General features: G+C 44.0%; 2 protein-coding genes across 5 annotated transcripts in view; both read left to right on the top strand.

Moving 5' to 3' along the window:
* Positions 1 to 3,413, top strand: part of mtor (mechanistic target of rapamycin kinase) — a 283,244-nt gene extending 279,831 nt beyond the window's left edge. For all 4 annotated transcript variants that reach the window (XM_080215404.1, XM_080215406.1, XM_080215407.1 and 1 more), the window contains 2 exons: positions 7 to 112; positions 2,920 to 3,413. In XM_080215404.1, the coding sequence (XP_080071530.1) occupies positions 7 to 112; positions 2,920 to 2,935 (122 nt within the window). In that variant the 3' untranslated portion in view covers positions 2,936 to 3,413. The remainder of the gene's footprint in view (positions 1 to 6; positions 113 to 2,919) is intronic.
* A 13,224-nt stretch (positions 3,414 to 16,637) lies between these two features.
* The window catches only part of exosc10 (exosome component 10), a 68,156-nt gene continuing 61,765 nt past the window's right edge, over positions 16,638 to 23,028 (top strand). Inside the window, exons 1-5 of the mRNA XM_080215526.1 lie at positions 16,638 to 16,779; positions 18,574 to 18,710; positions 20,943 to 21,066; positions 22,036 to 22,140; positions 22,359 to 22,521. Of these exons, the coding sequence (XP_080071652.1) occupies positions 16,666 to 16,779; positions 18,574 to 18,710; positions 20,943 to 21,066; positions 22,036 to 22,140; positions 22,359 to 22,521 (643 nt within the window). The 5' untranslated portion in view covers positions 16,638 to 16,665. The remainder of the gene's footprint in view (positions 16,780 to 18,573; positions 18,711 to 20,942; positions 21,067 to 22,035; positions 22,141 to 22,358; positions 22,522 to 23,028) is intronic.

Consider the following 23,028-nt stretch of genomic DNA (forward strand, 5'->3'; position numbering starts at 1 on the left):
TTTCAGGTCGTGATTTTGCACACGATGAGACCTTGGATGTCCCCACTCAAGTGGAGCTGCTAATTAAACAGGCCACGTCCCACGAGAACCTCTGCCAGTGCTATATTGGATGGTAAGTGTCAGATGATATACCTCTGCCATCAGGTTTTTATGGGGAAAATATAGAGAGGATTTAAAGACCAATCAGATGAGTTACAAACTCTTTGCTGGCAGTGCTTACAAAAATATTTACGCAGAAGCACCATACCTTCTAAAAAGTATCTGCACATTTTCTTAGTTATTCGCTATCTGATGGCCCTAGCAGATATAGTCACTCACCGTAGTACTGTGAACAAGCCAGTGGTTCTCTGGGTTCTCTTCCCAGTCTCTGCCACATTAGCTTTAGAGTTGCAAATAACCTTAATATTGTGATTAGGTGATCCTGCTGGGTGTGGACCGAGGATAGATTTCGTCGGAGCTGTGCTGCATTTCTTGTTTCAATAGCCTGGCTGTACACTCTGACTGGCGTTGAACCTGAAGACCAGCCAATTGGCTGAAGAGCTAGGGGGAATTCAGCACACTCGGAATGTGCACTGGCACAGTTCAAAAAGGAAGGTCGTCGGATTACTTTTTAAACAGAAGTTTGATGCTACCCTGCATTTAATTTTTAGTGATGTACAAAAGATCCAAAGACGTGAAGATTAGGTTGATTGGCCAGGCTAAATTGCCCCTTAATGTCAGGGGGATTAGCAGGGTAAACGTGGAATTATGGGGATAGGGCCTGGGTGGGATTGTTGTTGGTGCAAGCTCGATGGGCCAAATGGTCTCCCTCTGCACTGTAGGGATTCTATACATTGTGTGTTACTCATTGTTTCTTCAGCATTCTCCAGTCCCAATTTGTTTTATACGTTTTACTATATTGTGCAATCAACAGAAAGGGGAGAGAAGGCACGGTGACCAGTTATTCTTCAAATTGGTGTGAAGGGTATAGTGGCTTCAGTACCACTGCGCTTTTTGGTGACTATTAATGACCTGGACATGAGTATACAGGGCATCATTTCAACAATTGAAGATGATGCAAAACTCCAAAAGGTAGTAAACAATTAGGAGGATAGTAACAGACTTCAGGAGAGGCTGGTGAAATAGGCAGCTGCTTAGCAAATTAAAATCAACAGAAGTGTGAAATGACACATTTTTGTAGGCGGTATAAGAGACAATTTAAACAAATTAGTGCAAAGACAGAGCTACATGAGCTTGTATGCACTTTGAAGATGGCAAGACATGTTGAGAAAGCTGTTATAAAGACATATCGGATCTATGGCTTTATTGATAGAGAAATAGAACACAAAAACAAGGGAGTTATGCTGAACCTTTATAACGAAATGGGTCATCCTCAACTGGAGTACTGTGCATAATTCTGGGCACCACATTTTAAGAAGGGTATCATGGTCTTAGAGATGGTAGACATGGACCAGGAATGAAGGACTTCAGTTATGTGGGAAGACCAGAGAAGTCGTGGTTGTTTTCCTTCGAGTAGAGACGGTTAAGAAAAGATTTGATATACATAAGGAGAAACTGTTCCCAGTGGCAGAAGGGTTGGTAACCAGAAGAAATAGATTTAAAGTGATTGGCAAATGAACCAGAGCAACTTGAGGAAAATAGTCTGTGCAGCAAGTTTTCAATCTGGAATTCACTACCTGAATGAGTGATGAAAACTGATTCAATAATAACTTTCAAAAAGAAATTGGATAAGTACTTGAGAGGGAAATATTTACAAGGCAGGGGAGTGAAACTAACTGGATAACTCTACCAAAGTGCTGAAGACATGCTTTCCTCCCGATTGTCCTGAAAAGGCCAGTAAGAAAGAAAGGCGCATTAAGATTCTGGGAACAACCAGAATTTTGCATGAGTCCTCAAACATTTCAAAAGGTTGGAATGGCTATGTAATGTCCCTCCTTTTTATCTCCATTGTCAGCATCAGGCACAGGTATAGTACAGACTACATGCGCAGTACAATTACCATCAATTTTTAAGTTAATAATGAGCCCTGACCCCAATTTCTGGAGACAGTTCCTTACAAAAGGAGTATCTAAATTTCAGCCTGTGGGCCAAACGCAGGCCACTTTTCCTAGCAACAGTCTAGCCCAGGAAACTCAGTTCAATTTGTGTTCCTGTTTCTTTTATTATTTTGCTGATTTGTTTTGTTTGAAAGTGATGTGGAAGGGATTTTTTAAAGCCATTACATAATTGGTGAATTAATTCTGAATCACGGCATATTATCAAGATGTATTGGTATCCTCAACTTGAGATAAAATGCCAAAGAATAGAAAAATTGATTTGAGCTTTTTGTATGACCCATGAAAGCACCATCCATTCAATGAGTGATGCATGACAATAGGCTTGGACAATCCTGTCTTATTACATTAGTGTGTAACAAATCTGTCTCCCACGTCACTGCTCTTATGGTATGCCTGAGTGAGCCTGGCTAATTGGGAGCAGCTTTGTGCTGTGGAATCATCTCCTAAGCAATGTGGTTATGAATATGCTCTCTTCTTCATAATGGTACTTTACAACCAACAGATTTGTAACTTCCCCCAATTAGGGCTAGATTTAAACATGAACTCCAGAGTCAGAAAGAGAATGGACAGGATTCCTGTGGAGGAGGTAGCCCACCATTGGCTAGCAATGGGATCTTCCAGTCCAATCGTTCTGTCATCGGATTTCCTATTGCTTGCACCCTCTGTCACCTGGGAACATGTGGCAAGGGGGTCACCATCAGCAGGGCTGGAAGATCTCGCCTGTGGGAACGATCAGAATAATTTCAGCCAATGTGTTTATCTGCTGCAAACGAATCATTATCAGTTGGCTAAAAATCTTGCAGCACACAGGATTGATATGCTTGCTGTGCAAAACGATAATCATGTTTTTTTTTGTCCGTAGGTGTCCATTTTGGTGAAGAAATTTTGGAACCTGCAAGATAACATCTAATGGTTGGACTTGGATTCCTGTTAAACAAGCCATATTTATTATAGCTTCCAAACCCTGCCAATTGTGGCACCTAAACTATGTACCCCAAATGGTGGGCTGTAGCCTGCATACTGCAAGACAGACCTAGCCTTTGAAACACACAGATATGGCACTCTAACTTTGCACCTGCACATGTTCTGGTAAATCTTCCACAAGTTGGTGCTTTCTGGCCAATTTGGACTGAGTGACACATTGAGGGCTGAGCCGGTGGCCAAGTGCCAACAGACTGAAAATCACTGGTGTAAATAACGAGAATGTTTCCAGTACTAAACCAATCCCATGTAGCTAAGCACACTGAAAGACAACTAGATCTTGTAACTACAGTAGAATGCGTATGATTTCTAGCCAGTCATTGAGATAGTGAACTGTTATTGTAAAATACCAATAAAGATGTCAATCCAGAATTACATATTTGATACCAAATACATTTTTATAAAGAAAGATATTTAACCCAACTGATATATGGATGTTTATCCTCTATACCGTTTACCATACACCCCTCTACGTCTCTATCAGCCTAACCTTGTATATTTTCCCTCTTGTCTTTATCTACTATGCCTATGAATGAATGCACCTTTGTTATTCACCTAACCACTCCATGTGGTAGCAAGCTCCTTTTCCTAATTCCTCTCTGGGTAAAGAAATTGACTTAACAAAGCTATCTAAATCACAAGCTCAGAGCGGAGACTCCCTGTTCTCAGAGTTTATGTTTTCTTGATCTTATATAGCAGTGGTTTGTACTGCTGTCTCACAGTGCCAGTGAGCCGTGTTCAATTTTGACTTTGGGTGACTGTTTGCTGTGTGGAGTTTGCATGTTCTCCCATGTCTGTGTGGGTTTACTTTGGATTGCGGGAGGCAACTGAAGCAGCCAAAGATGTGCAGGTTAAGTGGATTGGTCTTGCTAGAGTGACTTAAAGTGTCCTAAGATGTGTAGGTTAGGGAGATTAGTTGGGTAAATACATGGGGTTACAGGGATGGGGTGGATGGGCCTGGATAAAATGCAGTCAGAATTGGTGCAAACTGGAAGAGCCAAATGGCCACTTTATAGTCAATGAAATATTTTTGAAGTATTGTCACTATTGTCATGTACAAAGTGGAATAGCTCATTTGTACAGAGCAAACTTTCACAAACAGCATATGATAATGGCCAGATAATTGCTGGGATTCAACTGCCTCGCCCACCATGGAAGTGGAGGAGGCAAGGGGTGGACAACAGAAATGTCCGTTGACCTCAGACAGGAATTTTCGGTCTCGCTCGAGCGAGCCATAAAATCCTGCCTAGTCTTTTTGTTTAATGTTGATAAATATTGCACCAAAGATAGTTCCCCTGTTCTCCATCAAAATAGTGCTATGGGATCTTTTATGTCCATCTGAGAGGGAGAACCAAGTCTCAGTTTAATGTTTCATCGGAAAGGCAACAGCTCCGACAGTGTCAGCCTTGACTGTCTTGCTCAAGCCCTGGAGTGGAACATGAACCCACAACTTTATTGCTACTAACTGAGCCATGGCTGACATACAGCCCATCAAATGGTCTTGTGCAGTTTCTTAAATTAAGATTACGAACACATGTTACAGAATGTACGCAGTTTTGACAAGTAAGCATCCTTCAGGCAGGTGCTCATTCTCTCACACATCTGCTTCAATACAACTCCTAGATAAAATTTCTAGGCAATCTGACTGTACTGAGGTACCATGTATCCCTCGATCCTCCGACTTCATATGCATTCATTCATGCAAAAGCAAACAATTAGTTTCATACATGCAAATGTGGCATCAATTCTTACTGACATGTAATTGCATGTACATGTGGCTAGCATAGCACTGAATATAAAAGTAAGGAGGTCTTGCTGCGGCTGTATAGGGCATTGGTGAGGCCACAGCTGGAGTACTGTGTGCAGATTTGGTCGCCGTACTTGCGCAAGGATATTTTGGCCTTGGAGGGAGTGCAGAGGAGGTTTACTAGGCTGATACCGGAGTTAAGGGGGTTGAGCTATGAGGAGAGGCTGAATAAACTAGGCTTGTACTCGTTAGAGTTTAGAAGAATGAGGGGAGATCTCATTGAGACATATAAGATGATGAATGGGATGGATAGGATCGAGGTGGAGAGACTCTTCCCGCTCAGAAAGGACAGTAGGACTAGGGGGCACAGCCTCAAGATAAAGGGGGGGGTGGTTTAGAATGGAGTTGAGGAGGAATTTCTTCACTCAAAGGGTGGTGAATATCTGGAATTCTCTGCCCATTGAGGTGGTGGAGGCTGCCTTGCTAAATATTTTTAAGACGCGGGTTGATGGGTTTTTGATAAGCGAGGGGATTAAGGGTTATGGGGAGAGGGCGGGAATGTGGAACTGAGCCACGACAGATCAGCCATGATCTTATTGAATGGCGGGGCAGGCTCGAAGGGCTAGATGGCCTACTCCTGCTCCTATTTCTTATGTTCTTATATGGAACTATCAGTAGATTCCACCTAATGAATTTTGGGGTTTTACTAAAGTTTTTTTGCACTCTGCAACAAGAATTCAGTAGCTGAATTAAAATGTGTTTTCACTCAAAATATCTTGGGGGCGGGGTGGGGAGATTCTCGCGTAGCGCAGCAAGCCAGGAGATTTTAGCAGGACGGCGGCATAACAGTTAGCACTGCCACCTCTCAGCATCAGGGATCCGAATTCAATTCCCGGCTTGGGTCACTGTCTGTGCGGAGTTTGGACGTTTTCCCCATGTCTGCATGAGTTTCCTCTGGGTGCTGCGGTTTCCTCCTGCAGTCCAAAGACGTAGCGGTTAAGTGCATTGGCCATGAAAAATTCTCCCTTAGTGTATCCAAACAGGCGCCGGAGTGTGGCGACTAGGGGATTTTTGTAATAACTTCATTGCAGTGCAAATGTAAGTTTACTTGTGACTAATAAATAAACTTTAAACTTTTAGTATGCTCTTGCATCTGGCCCGAGCGGCTCTCCCAGCACCAGGATTTTAGCGACATCAGCTCTGCACTGTAAATAGTTGTGGAGCTGCATTAGGAATGCAAGAGAGGGATTTTAATAGAATTTAAATACGATTAGCAGACCTGGGACTTAAATCTAGCCTCTTCTGGCCGTGGGGGGTGAGGGGGAGGAGTGGTTCACTCCAGGCGGGGTTTATGAAAGCTTCTCACTTTCGAGGAGCTAGCAGCCTGACCCCACTGGAGTGGTGGGGGGGGGGGTGGGGGGTGCGCAATCAGGCACCTTCGCAGTGCCAGCCTGTGGCACTTCCAAGGGATGAAGTGCCAATGCCCAGGGGGCATCTTGGCACTGCCCATCAGGCATGGGGCAGTGCCAAAGGAGTGGGGCCTAATGGGGGCGAGCCCTAGGGGATATGGGTGTCCCACTGCGAATTCAGCACTTAGAATGTTTTTGGCAGAATTGCCCCCCCTGGTGTTACAATGTTGCTGAGGTGCTCACCAGAATGCTTTATTATGTTTGTGCCCATTTTACAGGATATGCCACAAGCTGCCTTTTGATCCCCGCACTTCAGAAAATAATAAACACAAACTGTGGTCTAGGCAGTAAATCATGGAAGTAGTTGATGAGAAGTAACATAAAGAGTGGCCACAGAAATTACAGAGAGGTGATTTACCTCACTGCATCCCCACCAAACTAAAAATCTACTGGCCTCTTACTGAACAGAAATCCCTGCAGCGATAATACTCTGGGGGGGCAGCCTTAACTGATTCAGAGTGGGACTTTCCGCCTTCAAGGCCAGACGGTCCTACGCAGGATCGGTTGGCAGCTCTGCAGTCCCATCAGCAAATAGTAGGCACTGCTGGGATTACAGGCAGTCCCCGAGAAGAGAAAATATATACTGGAATTGAATAATTCTGGGATTTGGGATGGGACGTGGCAGAGGGATAGGGGAGGTCAAGTTAGAGAAGCCAGATGGGTAGAGACAAAGGGGTAGGTACCATCTTGGCAGGGCACAGGAGAACTCGCCAAAGGAGGTACACTACTTCCTGCCCTATCCGCCTTTAGCTCATGCAGTGAAAGCTGCTGGACAGGTCATCTTCCTTTGCCTTCTTCCATTGACTAAAGAATTGTGGCAGAGCTGGAAAGAGAACCTTAAATCCAATTAATAATCCAAGGATCGAGGGATATGGGGGACAAGGCAGTATCAAATTGATTTGATGTATTATTGTCACATATATTAGTATACAGTGACAGACATTGTTTCTCATGTGCTTTACAGACAGCATATCATACATAAAGGAAATGAGGAAGTGCAGAGTATAGTGTTACAGCTATAGCTAGAGTGCAGAGAAAGATCAACTTAATGCAAGGTAGGTTAATTCAAAAGGCTGGTAGCGAGGAAGAAGCTGTTCTTGAGTCAGTTGGTACGTGACCTCAGACTTGTCTTTTTGCTGATGGAAGATGGTGAAAGACAGTATGTCCGGGGTGCGTGGGGTCCTTAATTGTGCTAGCTGCTTTGCCTAGGCAGCAGGAAGTGTAGACAGAGTCAGTGGATGGGAGGCTGGTTTGCATGATAGATTGGGCTACATTCACAACCTTTTGTAGTTCTTTGCAGTCTTGGGCAGAGCAGGAGCCATACCAAGCTGTGATACAACCAGAAATAATGCTTTCTATGGTGCACCTGTACAAGTTGGTGAAAGTCATAGCTGACGTGCCAAATTTCCTTAGTCTTCTGAGAAAGTAAAGGCTTTGGTTGCCTTTCTTAATTGTAGTGTTAGCACAGGATGACCAAGACAGGTTGTTGGTGATCTAGACACCTTAAAAACTTGAAACTTTCAACAATTTCTACTTCGCCCCTGTTGATGTAGACGTCAGGATACTGAATTTGATGATCAGCCATGATCAAAATGAATGGGGGTGCAGGCTCAAAGGACCGAATGGTCCACACCTGTTTCTAGTTTCTATGTTAAGGGCTTCAAGCCCAAGGGATGGACAAGTTGCCTAATGCTGTCTTACCCGCACACCTCCCCACCCTTTCCAATATTAAGGGAGGAACAAGTTGGGTGGGAAGATGGTGGATTGGCAGCCCATCCGTAACTCCACTTTCAAATATGCAGATGCGGGGAAGGCGGAGTTGGGCCATAAAATTCATCCCATAGTTAATGAAACCTTACCAACATTGCTCTGAGGCAAAAAGAAAACACTGCTCTTATTAATATAAACAAGCTGAACTGTGTCTTTTTGCTTTGAAAAGAGAAGGCTGAGGATGACCTTGCAGAGATCATTAATATGAAAGGTTTTGATAGACAAGGGGTGGGATTTTACGGTCTTGCTCATCCCAAAACCATAAAATTCCACCTGAGGTCAACGGACCTATGCATGACCCGCCCATTGCCCTCTCTGAATTCCATGCTGGACGGGGCAGTAAAATTCTGGCCATAGTGTTTCCAGGAGAAAATCTGTTGGCCATCAATCTATGATAATCAGGAAGAAATCAAATAGATCGTTCAGAAGTAACAACTTCACCCAGAGAATGGCAAGAATTGGGCAAGTTCGACGGGCCAAATGGCCTCTCTTGCACTATAGGTATTCTATGATTCTATTCTATGAATGTGGAACTCGCTGTAACAGGGAGCAGTTGAGGTAAATAGTACAGAAAGGAATAATAGGTTATGCTGATAGAGTTGATGAGGACTGATGAGAGGAACTAGTACATGGGGTATTTGCACATGGGGTGTTACCAGGGCCTTTGAATTCCCAGCTCCTGGCTGATGGCTTTTGAAGAAGATACTAGCAAGTATGACCACAATCAAAAGTAGTCAACTAAAGCTGCCAATCTTACTTAAATTTAAAGACACAGAGAACATCTACATTCACACTATTCCAATGACTGGTGATAGATTCCACCCAATAAGTATTAGACACACATTATTTTTGTCACCTGCTGTAAAATCCATTCATCATAGCTGCTTACTTAATTTTACAAAAGATCAATTACCCTGAAATGCTTCTAGTGTGATCAGCCCAAAGGCATGACCAAAGTATACTCATCTTAGACGGTGTCTCCCTGGGTACGAATGCACCAGTACAATGAAATATGTAGCTTCAAAAGTGAACCATTTCTTTCAGCATTACCCCAGAAATATGGCAAAAACTAATAGAAATGCACTTGACAATCCCAAAGTCACACAATTCTGCCAGCTAACTTTTTTGTCAACAACATATTTATATAGCACCTTTCAAACATTTTATGTTAATGTGCTTCACAGGAGATTGAAAAAATATACACCAAGCCTTATAGGGTTAAGCCAAAGAAGTAGATTTAAAACATAGAAAAACTACAGCATAAACAGGCCCTTCAGCCCACAAGTTGCACCGATGATATTCCTACCTACTAGGCTTACCTATAACCCTCAATTCTATTAAGTTCCATGTACTCATCCAGAAGTCTCTTAAAAGACCCTATTGAATTTGCCTCCATCACCACCGACGGCAGCCGATTCCACTCACCCACTACCCTCTGAGTGAAAAACTTACCCCTGATAAGTCCTCTGTACCTACTCCTCAGCACCTTAAACCTGTGTCCCCTCGTAGCAAATATTCCAGCCCTGGGAAAAAGCCTCTGAGAATCCAACTGATCTGTATCTCTCAACATCTTATACACTTCTATCAGGTCACCTCTCATCCTTCGTCTAAGAAGAAAAGACCGAGCTCCCTCAATCTATTCTCATAAGGCATGCCACCCAATCCAGGCAAAATCCTTGTAAATCTCCTCTGCACCCTTTCAATAGCTTCCACATCCCTCCTGTAATGAGGTGACCAGAACTGAGCACAGTATTCCAAGAGGGGTCTGACCAGGGTCTTATAAAGCTGCAGCATTACCTCCCGACTCCTTAACTCAATCCCTCGACTGATGAAGGCCAGTACACCATATGTCTTCTTGACCATATCCTGTACCTGCAAGGTCGATTTACCCTGGACCCCAAGGTCCTTCTGATCCTCTACACTGCTAAGAGTCTTACCCGTTAAAGGAAAAACTTAGAGGAAGAAAGACAAAGAGGTGTAGGGGAGGGACTCGCAGAGCTTAGGGCCTCGACAACTGAATCAAGGATCCTCAAGACTAGAATTAGATGAATGCAAATAAATCAGGGTTGTTGGGGAAGGTGGATATATGGAGCAGTGAGAAAACCAGGGTGAGAATTCTAAAATCAAGGTGTAAGTCAGTGAACACAGTGGGGGGATGAATGATGAACAGACCTTGATGCATTCTGTGCTGGTACTGGAATTCAGCCCGTGCCGCTGGCACCATTCTACATCAAGAGCCAGCCAAGGTAGCTAAGTATGGAGATAAGCCCACAGTGTAAAACTTCCAGTGATTCACTATTGCCATTTGATTGATCACCTGCCTCAAGACAGCCTGAGGAAATGTGTCACTGGCATGACAGGAGATGTTCTTTTGAAGTTGAAATAATGTGGAGAGCCTTACTTTCTCACCTCTACGAAAGCCATTAATGCTTTGTGGCAAACCTTTTTGTTAGCCAAACAAATGGGTAAAAACATTGTCATCAGAAGGTTTTCTATTATTGAACCTGTGGAAAGATTTATAAATCACATTTATGTTCAGAACTAGAAGTATTTGAATGTACATTAAGAGCATTTTCAGCTTGCATCAAAACAGAATAATCACAGTATTTTACATATTGAATAAGATGGAATTCTCCAACCTTGGCCATGGCTAGGATTTTCGGTTCTGCTGGAGTGAATTCAGAACACCAAATTCTCGTTTTCACTGGCAGTGGTAAGAGGGGTGAGAGAGACTGGAGAATTCCAGCCACTTGCGTTGAATTGGTTTATTATTATCATGTGTACTGGATTACAGTGAAACACATACCATTCATAGAGTACATAGGGGAGAAGAAGAGGGTGTAGAATGTAGTGTTACAGTCATAGCTAAGGTGTAGAGAAGCAGCAACTAAGTCTATTCAAAGGTTTGATGGCAGCATTTCCGGTGGAAGAGAGTAAACAGTAAAATCCAGCAGTGCAGCACTCCTTTAGTACTGTATTGGTAAGGTAACCCAGTGCAGAGTGAGGTGGAGTCAGGCTCACTTGGGTGACACAAAGAAAATGACAGCACAGGAACAAGCCCTTCAGCCCTCCAAGCCTGCACCAACCATGCTGCCCAACTGAACTAAAACCCCTACCTTTCCAGGGACCATGTCCCTTTATTCCCATCCTATTCATATATTTGTCCAGATGCTCCTTAAAACTCACTAAAGTATCTGCTTCCACTACCTTGCCTGGCAGTGTGTTCCAGGCACCCACCACCCTCTGGGTAAAAAAACTTGCCTCATACATCCCTTTTAAACCTTGCCCCTTGCACCTTAAACCTATGCCCCCTAGTAATTGACTCTTCCACTCTGTCCAAGCCCCTCATAATCTTGTAGACTTCCATCAGGTCGCCTCTCAACCTCTGTTGTTCCAGTGAGGACAAATCAAGTTTTTCCAACGTCTCCTCATAGCTAATGCCCTCCATACTAGGCAACATCCTGGTAAATCTTTTCTGTACCCTCTCCAAAGCCTCCACATCTTTCTGATAGTGTGGTAGTCAGAATTGAGCACTATATTCCAAGTGTAGCCTAACTAAGCTGCAACATGACTTGCCAATTTTTAAACTCAATGCCCTAATTGAAGGTAAGCAGGTTTTGGGAATCTTCTTGACGACTTTCTCTACCTGCATTACCACTTTCACTGACCTCTGTACCAGTACACCCAGAGCCCTCTGCCTATCAATATTTTTAAGGGTTCTGCCATTTACTGTATATTTCCTTTCTATATTAGACCTTCCAAAATGCATTATCTCACATTTGTCTGGATTAAATTCCACCTGCCATTTCTCTGTCCATCTGATCTATATCCTGCCATATCTTCTGATGGTCCTTATCGCTATCCGCAAATCCACCAACCTTTGTGTCATCCACAAATTTACTAATCAAACTAGTTACATTTTCCTCCAAATCATTTATATATATTACAAACAGCAAAGATCCCAGCACTGATCCCTGAGGAACACCACTTGTCACAGCCCTCCATTCAGAAATGCACCTTTCCACTGCTACCCTCTATCTTCTATGACTGAGCCAGTTCAATATGCACCTCATCAGCTCATCTCTGATCCCATGTGACTTCACCTTCTACATCAGTCTGCCATGAGGGACCTTGTCAAAGGCCTTACTGAAGTCCATGTAGACACCATTCACTGCCCTACCCTCATCAATCATCTTCATCACATCTTCAAAAAACTCAATCAAGTTAGTGAGACACGAGCTCCCCTTCACAAAACCATGTCGCCTCTCACTAACGTCCACTTACTTCCAAGTGGGAATAAATCCTGTCTCAAAGAATTCTCTCCAATAATTTCCCTACCACTGTCATAAAGCCTGCAATTACCTGGGTTATTCTTGCTACCCTCCTTAAACAAAGGAACAACATTAGCTATTCTCCAATTCTCTGAGACCAATGAGGATATAAAGATTTCTCTCAAAGCCCCAGCAATTTCCTCCTTTTCCTCTCAATGTTTTGGGGTATATCCCATCAGGCCCTGGGGACTTGTCTACCTTAATGTTTCTCAAGAACCCCAATACTTCCTTTTTGATCTCAACGTAACTCAAACTATCTACACACCCTTTTCCAGATTCATCTTCCACCAAGTCCTTCTCTTTGGTGAATACTGATCCAAAGTACTCATTTAATACCTCGCCCATTTCCTCTGGCTCCATGCATAGAATACCCCTCCTGTCCTTGAGTGGTCCAACCCTCTCCCTGGCTACCCTCTTGCTCTTTGTAAGTATAAAAAGCTTTGGGATTTTCCTTAATCCTGCTGGCCAATTATTTTTTGTGGCCCCTTTTAGCCCTCTTTACTTCTTGCTTAAGCTTCTTTCTAATTTACTTGTATACCACACTTGCTTTGTGTGTTCCCAACCTCCTAGCCTTGACAAATCCTTCCTTTTTCCCTTTGACTAGGTTCACAATATCTCTCCAAGGTTCCCTAAACCTGCCATGCTTATCCTTCATCCTTACAGGAATGTGCCAGTCCTGAATCCCTATCGACTTACACTTGAAAGCCTCCCGCATGCCAGATGTTGATTTGCTCTCAAACATCTGCCAACAATCTACACTCTTCGGTTCCTGCCTAATATTGTCATAATCAGCCTCCCCCCAAATTAGCACTTTAACTTGAGGACTACACTTATTTTTATCCTTCGGTACCTTAAAGCTTACTGAATTGTGGTCACTGTTCCTGAACTGCTTCCCTACTAAAACGTCAACTGCCTGGGTTCATTCCCCAATATCAGATCTAGTATGGCCCCTTCCCTAGTTGAACTATCTACATTCTGTTTCAAGAAGCCCTCCCGGATGCTCCTTACAAACTCTGTCCCATCCACACCACTAGCATTAAGTGAATCCCAGTCAATATACGGGAAATTAAAATCTCCCACCACAACAACCCTGTTACTTTTACACCCTGCCAAAATCTGCCTACATATCTGTTCCTCTATCTCCCACTGGCTGCTGGGCAGCTTATAGTAAACCCCAATGTTGTGACTACACCCTTCCTATTCCTAAGCTCTATCCATATTGTTTGATGGTGTCCTCCCATAGTACAGCTGTGATATTCTCCTTAACCAGTAGTGCAACTCCCCCACCCCCTTTACATCCCCCTCTAACCTGCCTGAAACATCTGTATCCTGGAATGTTAAGCTGCCAATCCTGTTCGTCCCTTAACCAAGTCTCTATAATAGCAACATCATAGTTCCAAGCTCTTAAGTTCATCTGCCTTACCTGTTACACTTCTCGCATTGAAACAAATATACTTCAGGCCACCAGACCCTCTTTGATTAGCAACTGTACCCTGCCTGCTCTCTGGTTCCCCTTCAGTTAATTCACCTTTGCTTTGGGTCTCATTCCCTGCCAAACTAGTTTAAATCCTCCTGTGTGACACTAGCCTACCTCCCAGACAAAAATTTATGCCTTTGCAGTTTAGATGCAACCTGTCCTTCCTGTACAGGTCCCGGAAGAGACCCCAATGGTGCAGATATCTGAAACCTTCCGTCCTACACCAGCTGTTTAGCTACGTGTTGAGTTGCACTATCTTTCGATTCCTAGCCTCACTGGCATGTGGCACAGGGAGTAATCCTGAGATTACAACCCTTCTTTTTAACTTTCTACCTAACTCCCTGAATTGCTGCTGCAGGACCTCATCACTCTTCCTACCCATGTCATTGGTACCAATATGTACCACAACCTCTGGCTGTTCATCCTTTCCCTTCAGAATGCTTTCTGCCTGGCACCAGGGAGGCAACATACCATTCTAGAGTCTCCTTCATGTCCACAAAAGCGCCTATTGAACCCCTAACTATAGCGTCCCTTATAACTATTGCTTTAGTGCTCTTTGTCCCTCCCTGCTCAACAACAGAGCCAGCCATGGTGCTGCTGCTGCTGTTATACCCTGAAACAGGCCATCCCACCCCCACAGTATCCAAAACAGTGGTATGCTTGTTAGAGAGGGAGACAACCACAGGGGATTCCAGCACTGACTGCCTGCCCCTTCTAGCGATCACCCATCTATCTGCCTGCACCTTGGGTGTGACCGCATCTCTAAAGCTCCTGTCTATGACGATTTCCAACACCTTCATGCTCCTAAACGCACCAACTGCTGCTCCAACCTATCCATGCAGTCTGCAAGGAGCTGCAATTGGGTGCACTTCCTGCAGATGTAGTCGTCTGAGACGTTGGAAGCGTCGTGGATCTCCCACATCTCACAAGTGAAGCACTTGACCCCACTGCCCAACATTTAAATTATTTAAGAGAATTTATAAAACTCTTACCTCTGTAGACATGGCCAGCCTCCCCGCACAGGTTGCAGCATTTGCTGTCTTTGGAGTCATTGGTTGAGTGCCCCTCCAAGCAGTTTATGCAGAAGGTGGTGATGCTGCTTGTGGCAAAATGGCCGGTTTTGTCGCAGATGCGGCACATTCGTGGGCTGTCCCGTGTAGTAGAGGAAGTTTCGGTTCCCTCTAATGGCAAAATTGGAGGGCAGGTGCAGAAGGCCTCCCTTGGGAGTCTTCACAGTGACTCTCACCTGCCTTTTGTAGGTCCAGATCCTGTATTTATCCATGATGTCCACACTCTCTCCTTTCATCTCCACGTACCTGGAGAGGAACATCAGCCGCAGGGATGTAGGGGTTATACATTTGGAACATCATAACCCGGTTCCGCTGGGATGGCATAGTGAACAGGGGCTCTGCCATCAGGATAGAGGAGCCCTTCTTTGCCTTTCTCCTTCAATGCCGTGGGGAACTTGACACATCCTGACAGACTTCTGATGTTGACATGTGGCTGGTTGTTGTACCTAGCCACACCATAGACGTCTGCTGCATGGAATCCGCAGCACTCGAACATTACCTTTTTCACAACGTAATTGCAAGCCTCCTCTCAAAGGCTTCACCCTTGGGCAACCCTTGGCCTGTAGCTCTCGGCGCAGCTGCGGCCGTAGCTCAAAAACACTGAGTCTAACTGTACCTGCGTTAGGTCCAAACCAGAGGCTTAAACCAGTATGAAGATCCACCAGTAGCAGCAGAGTTCGTGTTGTCGTCTTCTGTATAGACACTCGTCTGCCAGTCGTCTGACGCCTGCTTCTTCAATCCACATCGAAATTCGATACCTCTTTGCGAAATCCAAGCCCTTGGATTTGATCATACACTTGATTTTAACCAAAAGGCTGAGAAGCGATGGCGTTTTCTTGGTTAGAGGAGTGAGGGAGGGAAACACTAATGTAACGTTTTGAACGTACCGCTCCTCGACACTAGATTTTCCACTCCCCACTTCTTAGTGGATGTTGCTGGGCTGAAATCTTCTGGAATGCATCACTGATGTCCGTCAGCCACCTCTACCGGATACTGTTGTTTATCTGTGGAGAGGACAGACTGTAGGCAGTGCCAGATTTAGACTTGGTGAGGCCCTAAGCTATATAAAGCTTGGAAGCCTCTTGTTAAAGAGTTACACCAAAAGGTCTCACAAAGGTACATACCAAAACAGGGACCTCGGGTCGCCCCCAAAAAAATTGAAAACATAATTATGCCTTTTAATTATTTAGTAGCAAGGTATTTAAAGTGAAAAATACAAATTATTTTCAAATGAATGCATTTAATGACTACATAGTTATCATTTGGCTGGTTTGATCTGTCATAGATTATAATACAGTAAACCCTACCGGATTTAATTTTTTGAGTTCTCTTCAAGTTGGTGCTTTCTGTTTCGTTTCTGGTATCTGCTCTTAAATGTTCTCCTTGTTGTAAATCTTCTGAAATTTTGTGAGGCCCTAACCTGTAACATGTTTACCTTATGCCTACATCCAGCACTGACTGGAGGACTGTACCACTCCAGGGACCAGCTTGCCCAGGGAGGCGGGGCTACAACACAGCACGTGCCACTCAAAGCGCGGGACACTCCAGGCCACGCCCCGCAACACGTAAAGTCCCAGGCCCCGCCCCTCATCACGTAAAGTCCCAGGTCCCGCCCTCATCACGTGACGCTCCACCACCTAATGTTCCAGGCCCCGTCCCGCCCTCATCATGTGATCTGCTCTCTCCCTGCCGCCGGCCCTGGTACTCTCCAGCTCTCGTGAGATCGTGCACCACCGGCCCTCGCGAGAGTTTGTGGCAGCAAGATGGCGGCGCGGGAGAGTGGAGTGGAGGAGCGGGGCTCGGGAGAGCGGCCGAGCGGCACCGGCGCCACTGACAGCCCCATCCCCGGCTTCAGCGATGCTGATAGCTTTGTCAAGGTCGGCGCTGTGTTTCACTGAGCGGCGGGACCCCGGGGTGATGCTGCATTTCCCCCCCACGGCCGGGAGGCCGAGTCCAAGCGCGCACTTGAGGCGACGTAGGAGCCAGAGAATCCTTGTAGAGAGAGGCCACTCAGCCCATTGAGTCTGTACTGGCCGTCCGAGAGAACTGCCCACCCCCTGCCCCACCCCTGTTACCCCACATATTTACCCTACTAATCCTTCTATACATTTTAGACGCTAAGGGACAATTTAGCATGGCCAATCCGCGTAATCGGCACATCTTTGGACTGTGGGGGGAAACCCACGCAGACACGGGGAGGATGTGCATACTCCACACAGACAGTCACCCAAGGCTGGAGTTGAACCTGTGTTCCTGGTGCTGTGAGGCAGCAGCGCTAACTCCTGTGACATCAGTAATTGTGAGAAATCTCTATCCCTGGCTCCTTCCCTAGTCCCTGCCCTCACTTCCCCCTCCCCCAGCCTTCCTTCATGTGATAAAAGCAAAATACTGCAGATGCTGGAATCTGAAACAAAAGCAGAAAATGCTGGAAAACCTCAGCAGGTCTGACAGCATCTGTGGGGAGAGAATTGAACCAACGTTTTGAGTCTAGATGACTCTGACAGAGCAGACAAAGGGTCATCTGAACTTAATGTTGGCTCTATTCTCTCCACAGATGCTGTCAAGACTGCTGAGATTCTCCAGCATTCTCTGTTTCTGTTCTATGTTCAACATGGAGGAACACTGATCAGCTAGGGGGAAGTCAGTAGCAGCAGTGGGTTTCCTTGCCCTTGTTTGATCTGATGCCATGGGGTGTGGAATTAATGTTGAGAACTCCCAGGGCCACTCTATCCTGACTGTATACCATAGTGCTGTCACCTGCCACCTTTGGTGGATCTGCCCTGCTATGGGACAGGCCATACCCAGAGATGGTGATAGTGAACAGAAGATACTCAGCAGACTGGGCAACAGCTGCTAAGCATAAGACCATAAGAAATAGGGAGGAATAGGTTGTTTAGCTGCTTGATCCCTCTCTGCCATTTAATAGGATCATGGTTGATCCAACATTCCTCACATCCACTTTCCTGCCCTTTCCCATAACCTGGGATTCCTTTACTGATCAAGGACCTATCCATCTCAGCCTTAAGTGTACACATGGACTTTGCCCCCATGGCTCTCTATGGCAAGGAGTTCCAAGGACACTCAATCCTTAGTCTTAAATTGGCACCTCTTTATTCTGAGACTATGCTGTCTGATGCAAGACTGTCCATGGGGGGAAGCACCCTCCCAGCATTTATCCTGTCAAGCCCCTTAAGAATTATTCTTTTAATGCCGCAACCTGTTTAACCTTTACTGATAAAACAATGCTTCCATGTTGGAGATCATCATAGTGAACTTTCTCTGATTTGCCTCCAATGAAATAATAGTTTAGATAAGAGGACTAAAACTGCCCACAGTATTTGCAGCATCTCCAGTATTTTGTCTTTTGTAATGGTGGCAGAGGAGTTTGGGATGGTACGCTTGACTAATCTATGCCGGAATGCTTGGACTTTGGCACGTGTCCCAAGATGCTAGTAAGAAGACCCTATGGTTCACTCTGCCTAGATCTAAGTTGAGTCCATGGCTCTATGAGGCAGCAGTACTAACATTTTATTTCTAGGACTGCAGAGAGTTGTGTCCTGTGGCCAGGCCAACTTGTCTTCCTCTAGCAACACCACAAAAAGGCTCCAGTATGGTTCAGGCACAAAATATTTAACCAGGCAGTCTGTTTTCTTTTCTCTTCTTTCATGCAGCATGTATTGGGAACAGTGGTTTCGGCCACAAAAGCTTCCAATGGACTTCCTCAGCCTGGCGACGAGTTTGATTTTTACCGGAGTTTCCCTGGATTTCAGGCATTCTGTGACATACAAGCTGATCGACTCCTAGGCTGGTAAGGTTATGTGACAAAACATTATCTTTAATCAAGTGAACAGGTGAAAATGTGTACTTTTAGCTTCCAGTTGGCTTTGTGGATAATACCAGCACTTGGTGTGATAACTGGTGTGGACGGTTTGGGATTTACTCTGCAGTTTGTGTTGAGCTTGCTGAGACAAGGTCTGGGTGCTACAATTGTTTTAGCATCCTGGATTGGAAAGGGGAAAATATCAGTTAGATTCCTCTAGCAATGGTCTGCAGTTGCTGTCTGCTGGAAAATTGTCTATGGGTGTCATTTCTTCATTGAGAGGGTCAGAATTCTCTATTCTAGAGGGGCAGATTGGGAGATGGAGCTAAGGGCAAAGATCAGCCATAATTGTATGGATTGGTAGAGGATATTTGTGGGGAATCCTCCTCCAGTGAGTTGCTTAATTGTCCACCACCATTTTTGACAGTGTAGCAGGACTGCAGAGCATAAATCTGATCCATTATTTGTGGCATCACTTCGCTGTCTAATACTTGTTGCTATGCTGTTTGACATCTAAGTAGTACTGTGTTGTAGCTTCACCGTGTTGATAGTCCTGGTGCTGCTCCTGGCATGCCCTCCTGCACTCTTCGTTGATCCAGGGTTTATACCCTGGCTTGGTGGTGAAGGTAGAGTTGGGGACATAATGTTGCAAATTAAGGTTGAGTATGATTCTGCTGCTGCTGATAGCCTACAGAACCTCATGGCTGCCCAGCCTTGAGTTGCTATATCTGTTCAAATCTATCCTAGTCAGTCTGGTGATAGTGCCACATAACATGATGGAAGATAGCCTCAATGCATAGTGGGGCTTCATCTCACAAGGATTGTGCTGTAGTCATTCCTACTGATACTGTCATGGACAGATACATCTGCAGCAGGTAGGTCGGTGAGGTTGAGATCAAGTATGCATTTCCTTCTTGTTGATTTCCTCACTGCCGCAGGCCAAGTCCAGCAGTGATGACCTTTAGGATTCAACCAGCTCGGTCAGTAGTGATACTACCAAACTACTCTTGGTAATGGGCATTGAAGTCCCCCACCCAGAGTACATTCTGAGCCATTGCCACCCTTCTTACTCTATTTTTCCATTATATTGTTCTGAGAACAAAAATTGGGGTTTCCTCTGATGACAGTTTAGTCATCTGCTCATGTTAATTTCTCCATCTGAATTTTTAAGTGAAAAATATTCTTAGGAAATGATGCTGAATGGTTGCTTGTAAATTCAGCGTGGTACTATAAGGGGTGGGGGAGGTGGGGTGGTTTCCCCTCACCCATGCTCCTTCATGTGCTTGCTGCTGTTCAGGTTTGGATGTGCTTGTTAAGTGGGATGCCAGAGCCAACATCCAAAGTTGGTAAACTTGCTTACAACCTACTTCTGGGTTGAAGTGAGGCAAGGCTTTATCACAGCTACCTCATCTATTACGTAGTTGAAAACACACTGAATTAATAAAATAGTTGGGATTAATAAGCATCTCTTGAGGCAAAAGCTCATAACCCTCCTAGAGGTGGAATTTTTAAAGCAAGCGATTCATTTCCATTACGTTAATAAAGCTATTTTGGAGTCCAGAGAAGGCTTTAAAACAAGCTTCTCCCTGCTGAACTAATACAGGACAAGTTACTTCATCATCAATAGGTTATGAAAATGCCAGCTGTCCATTCAAAGTATTATAAGGTAGGCGATGTAATTTGTTTAAGCACAAGTGGAAGGAGTATCCAATGAAAAGACACTGGATGTCAATATTTTTACGTATGTATTATGAATGAATATATATCATGCTTCACTCATGTTATTTTATCATTAATGTTTTACAGTATAACAATTACATTTAGATACCACTGAGACTTTTACGCATACATTTGAGCTAATTTTTCTGTGCTCAAATTATTGAGTTCTGAAATGTGATCCAAATTTAAGTGAAGTGGATGGTGTGCATGTGAAATGATTCATATTTTGTTAGTCCAAACTGTGGAAAATACCCAGTAGTAGTTACTGATCCTGCCCTTTCAAACTTATGGCAGGTGAAAGCAGAACTGTGCCATGCTCAGGTAGGTTCTGATATAGCCTTAATGGGTGCAATTTTTGTATGACACAAGAAATGTCACAATATTAGAACATTCTTATTCCAACAGGCTTTTGGTATCAGTGCCCTTAATAAGCCAAGCAATGAACTCATCATCCTGACATAACACAATAGCTTATTCATCTTCAAAAATTTAATTTTGCAGCATGAGTCAGCTTATGCAGTACCACAGTTGCCGAAGTCAGATCAAAGGCTGCAACAAGGTGACAGAGCTGGAAGACAAATTTGACTTACTGGTAGATGCAAACGATGTCATTCTAGAACAAGTAGTAAGTAAAACAATGCTGTTATCTTTATTATTAACAATCCTGTTGTCACAGGCTTAGCAAATGGGAGAAATGTGCAGAACAAGCATTTCATTTAGCAAAAGTGACGTACAAAATACAGATAGGAATGTAAATGAATACCTTCGTTTGCCACATCTGATTGGGAACAGGGAATTTGACACTGAATTAGCAATCAACACTTTTAATTTCTAATTCACTCATTATCTTGTTTTTGAAATTGTGCTCATCCAAGTGTTCTTATTTATTTTTAATACCCTATTGCAAAGTCTTCCTGAGTTCAGATTTCAACAGAAAGAAAGGAGAGATAAGAGTATGCAAGACCCGGGATTCAGAATATATTTGTTACAGATTTATTCTGACGGCAAAGGGAGTGTTAAATCTGCTGGCCTTGGAAAAGGTCCAGAGGAAGTTCACAAGAATGATCCCTGGTATGAAGAGATTGTCATGTGAGGAACAGTTGAGTACACTCGGTCTGTTCTCGTTGGAATTTAGAAGGACGAAGGGGGAATCTTATTGAAATTTACAGGATACTGTGAGGCTTGGATAGAGTGGACATGGAGAGGATGTTTCCACTAGTAGAGAAAACTAGAACCAGAAGGCACAACTTCATACTAAAGGGACAATTGTTTTTTCATCCAGAGAGTGGTGAGTCTGTGGACCTCTTTGCTGCAGAAGGCTGTGGAGGCCAGGTCATTGAGTGTCTTTAAGACAGAGATAAATAGGCTGTTGATTAATAAGGGGATCAGGGGCTGTGGGGAAAAGACAGGAGAATGGGGATGAGAAAAATGTCAGCTGTAATTGAATGGCGGAGCAGACTCGATGGGCGGAATGGTCTAATTCTGTTTCTATGTCTTACGATCTAATTCATTGGAGCAGGAGTAGGCCTATCATTTTTTTGTTATGACTGACACCGCTGAAAATTTACATGACAATTGCATCTATTTATTGTAGGGAATTTTGTTGGATGAAGCTTCAGGTGTGAACAAGAACCAGAAACCAGTTCTCCCAGCAGGACTTCAGCTGCCCAAAACTATCATCTCCAGTTGGAACCGCAAAGTGAGTTCTGATTGATTTCTGAATGGTCTATGTTGGTCATGGGTCAAGAGTATGTAGACATTACTACACATTGAATGGATTTGAATTAGCACAGAGATTCAAGTAAGGACTGACTTGGAATCGAATTTGTTTTCAACTCTAAGTAAAACAGCGTTATGTGAAGATGCATATCGCTAGTGGAAAGCAGCTCTTAATGTTTTCATGGATTTCCTTTTCAGAATACTGAATCAAAAAAATCAAAGTCCGAAACATTCCGTCTGTTTCATGCTAAAAACATCCCACGTCCTCAGATGAAGTTCAAAGAGAAGGTTGACAACTCTAATACTCCTTTCGTACCGAAGATCTTCACCAAACCCAATGCCCTAAAACCACTCCCTGAAGGTATGAGCTAGAAAGTTATAAGGAACTCGTTGCTGTTAATGCAGTTTGATTGATGCATTTTTCAGCTGCAATTTTTTGAAAAGTTGATTTATAGATCAAGGCTTATTTGGCACGGTTAAACTACTGCTTTTGGAATAACACCTTGTTTTAATTCCAGAACTTATTGAAAACAAAATTCACAAGACAAAGACGTCAATAAAGTGTACACAGTCCCAACAAAGTAGTCTATGGAAATTGTGATCCCAAGTTTAGTATTTTTAAAATTTTCTGTTAATCTGACACGATTTGATCACTGGCAACATTTGCTTATTCTTTCGCTGCACTATTCTCTTCACATTTTGACTTGAAGCATTCTTACATTTGAGTGTGACACTCCTGCTTTGGTTGGAGCCTTATGCACACGAGAAATAAGTGCAGGGGTAGATGATAGCTGAGCCTGCCCTGCCATCCAATACGATTGTGGCTGATCTTGGACTTCAGCATCACTTGTCCACTCCCTGAGGAACC

This window comes from Carcharhinus amblyrhynchos, chromosome 30 (genome assembly GCF_965287045.1).
Source record: "Carcharhinus amblyrhynchos chromosome 30, sCarAmb.v2.hapA, whole genome shotgun sequence".
NCBI lineage: Eukaryota > Metazoa > Chordata > Chondrichthyes > Carcharhiniformes > Carcharhinidae > Carcharhinus > Carcharhinus amblyrhynchos.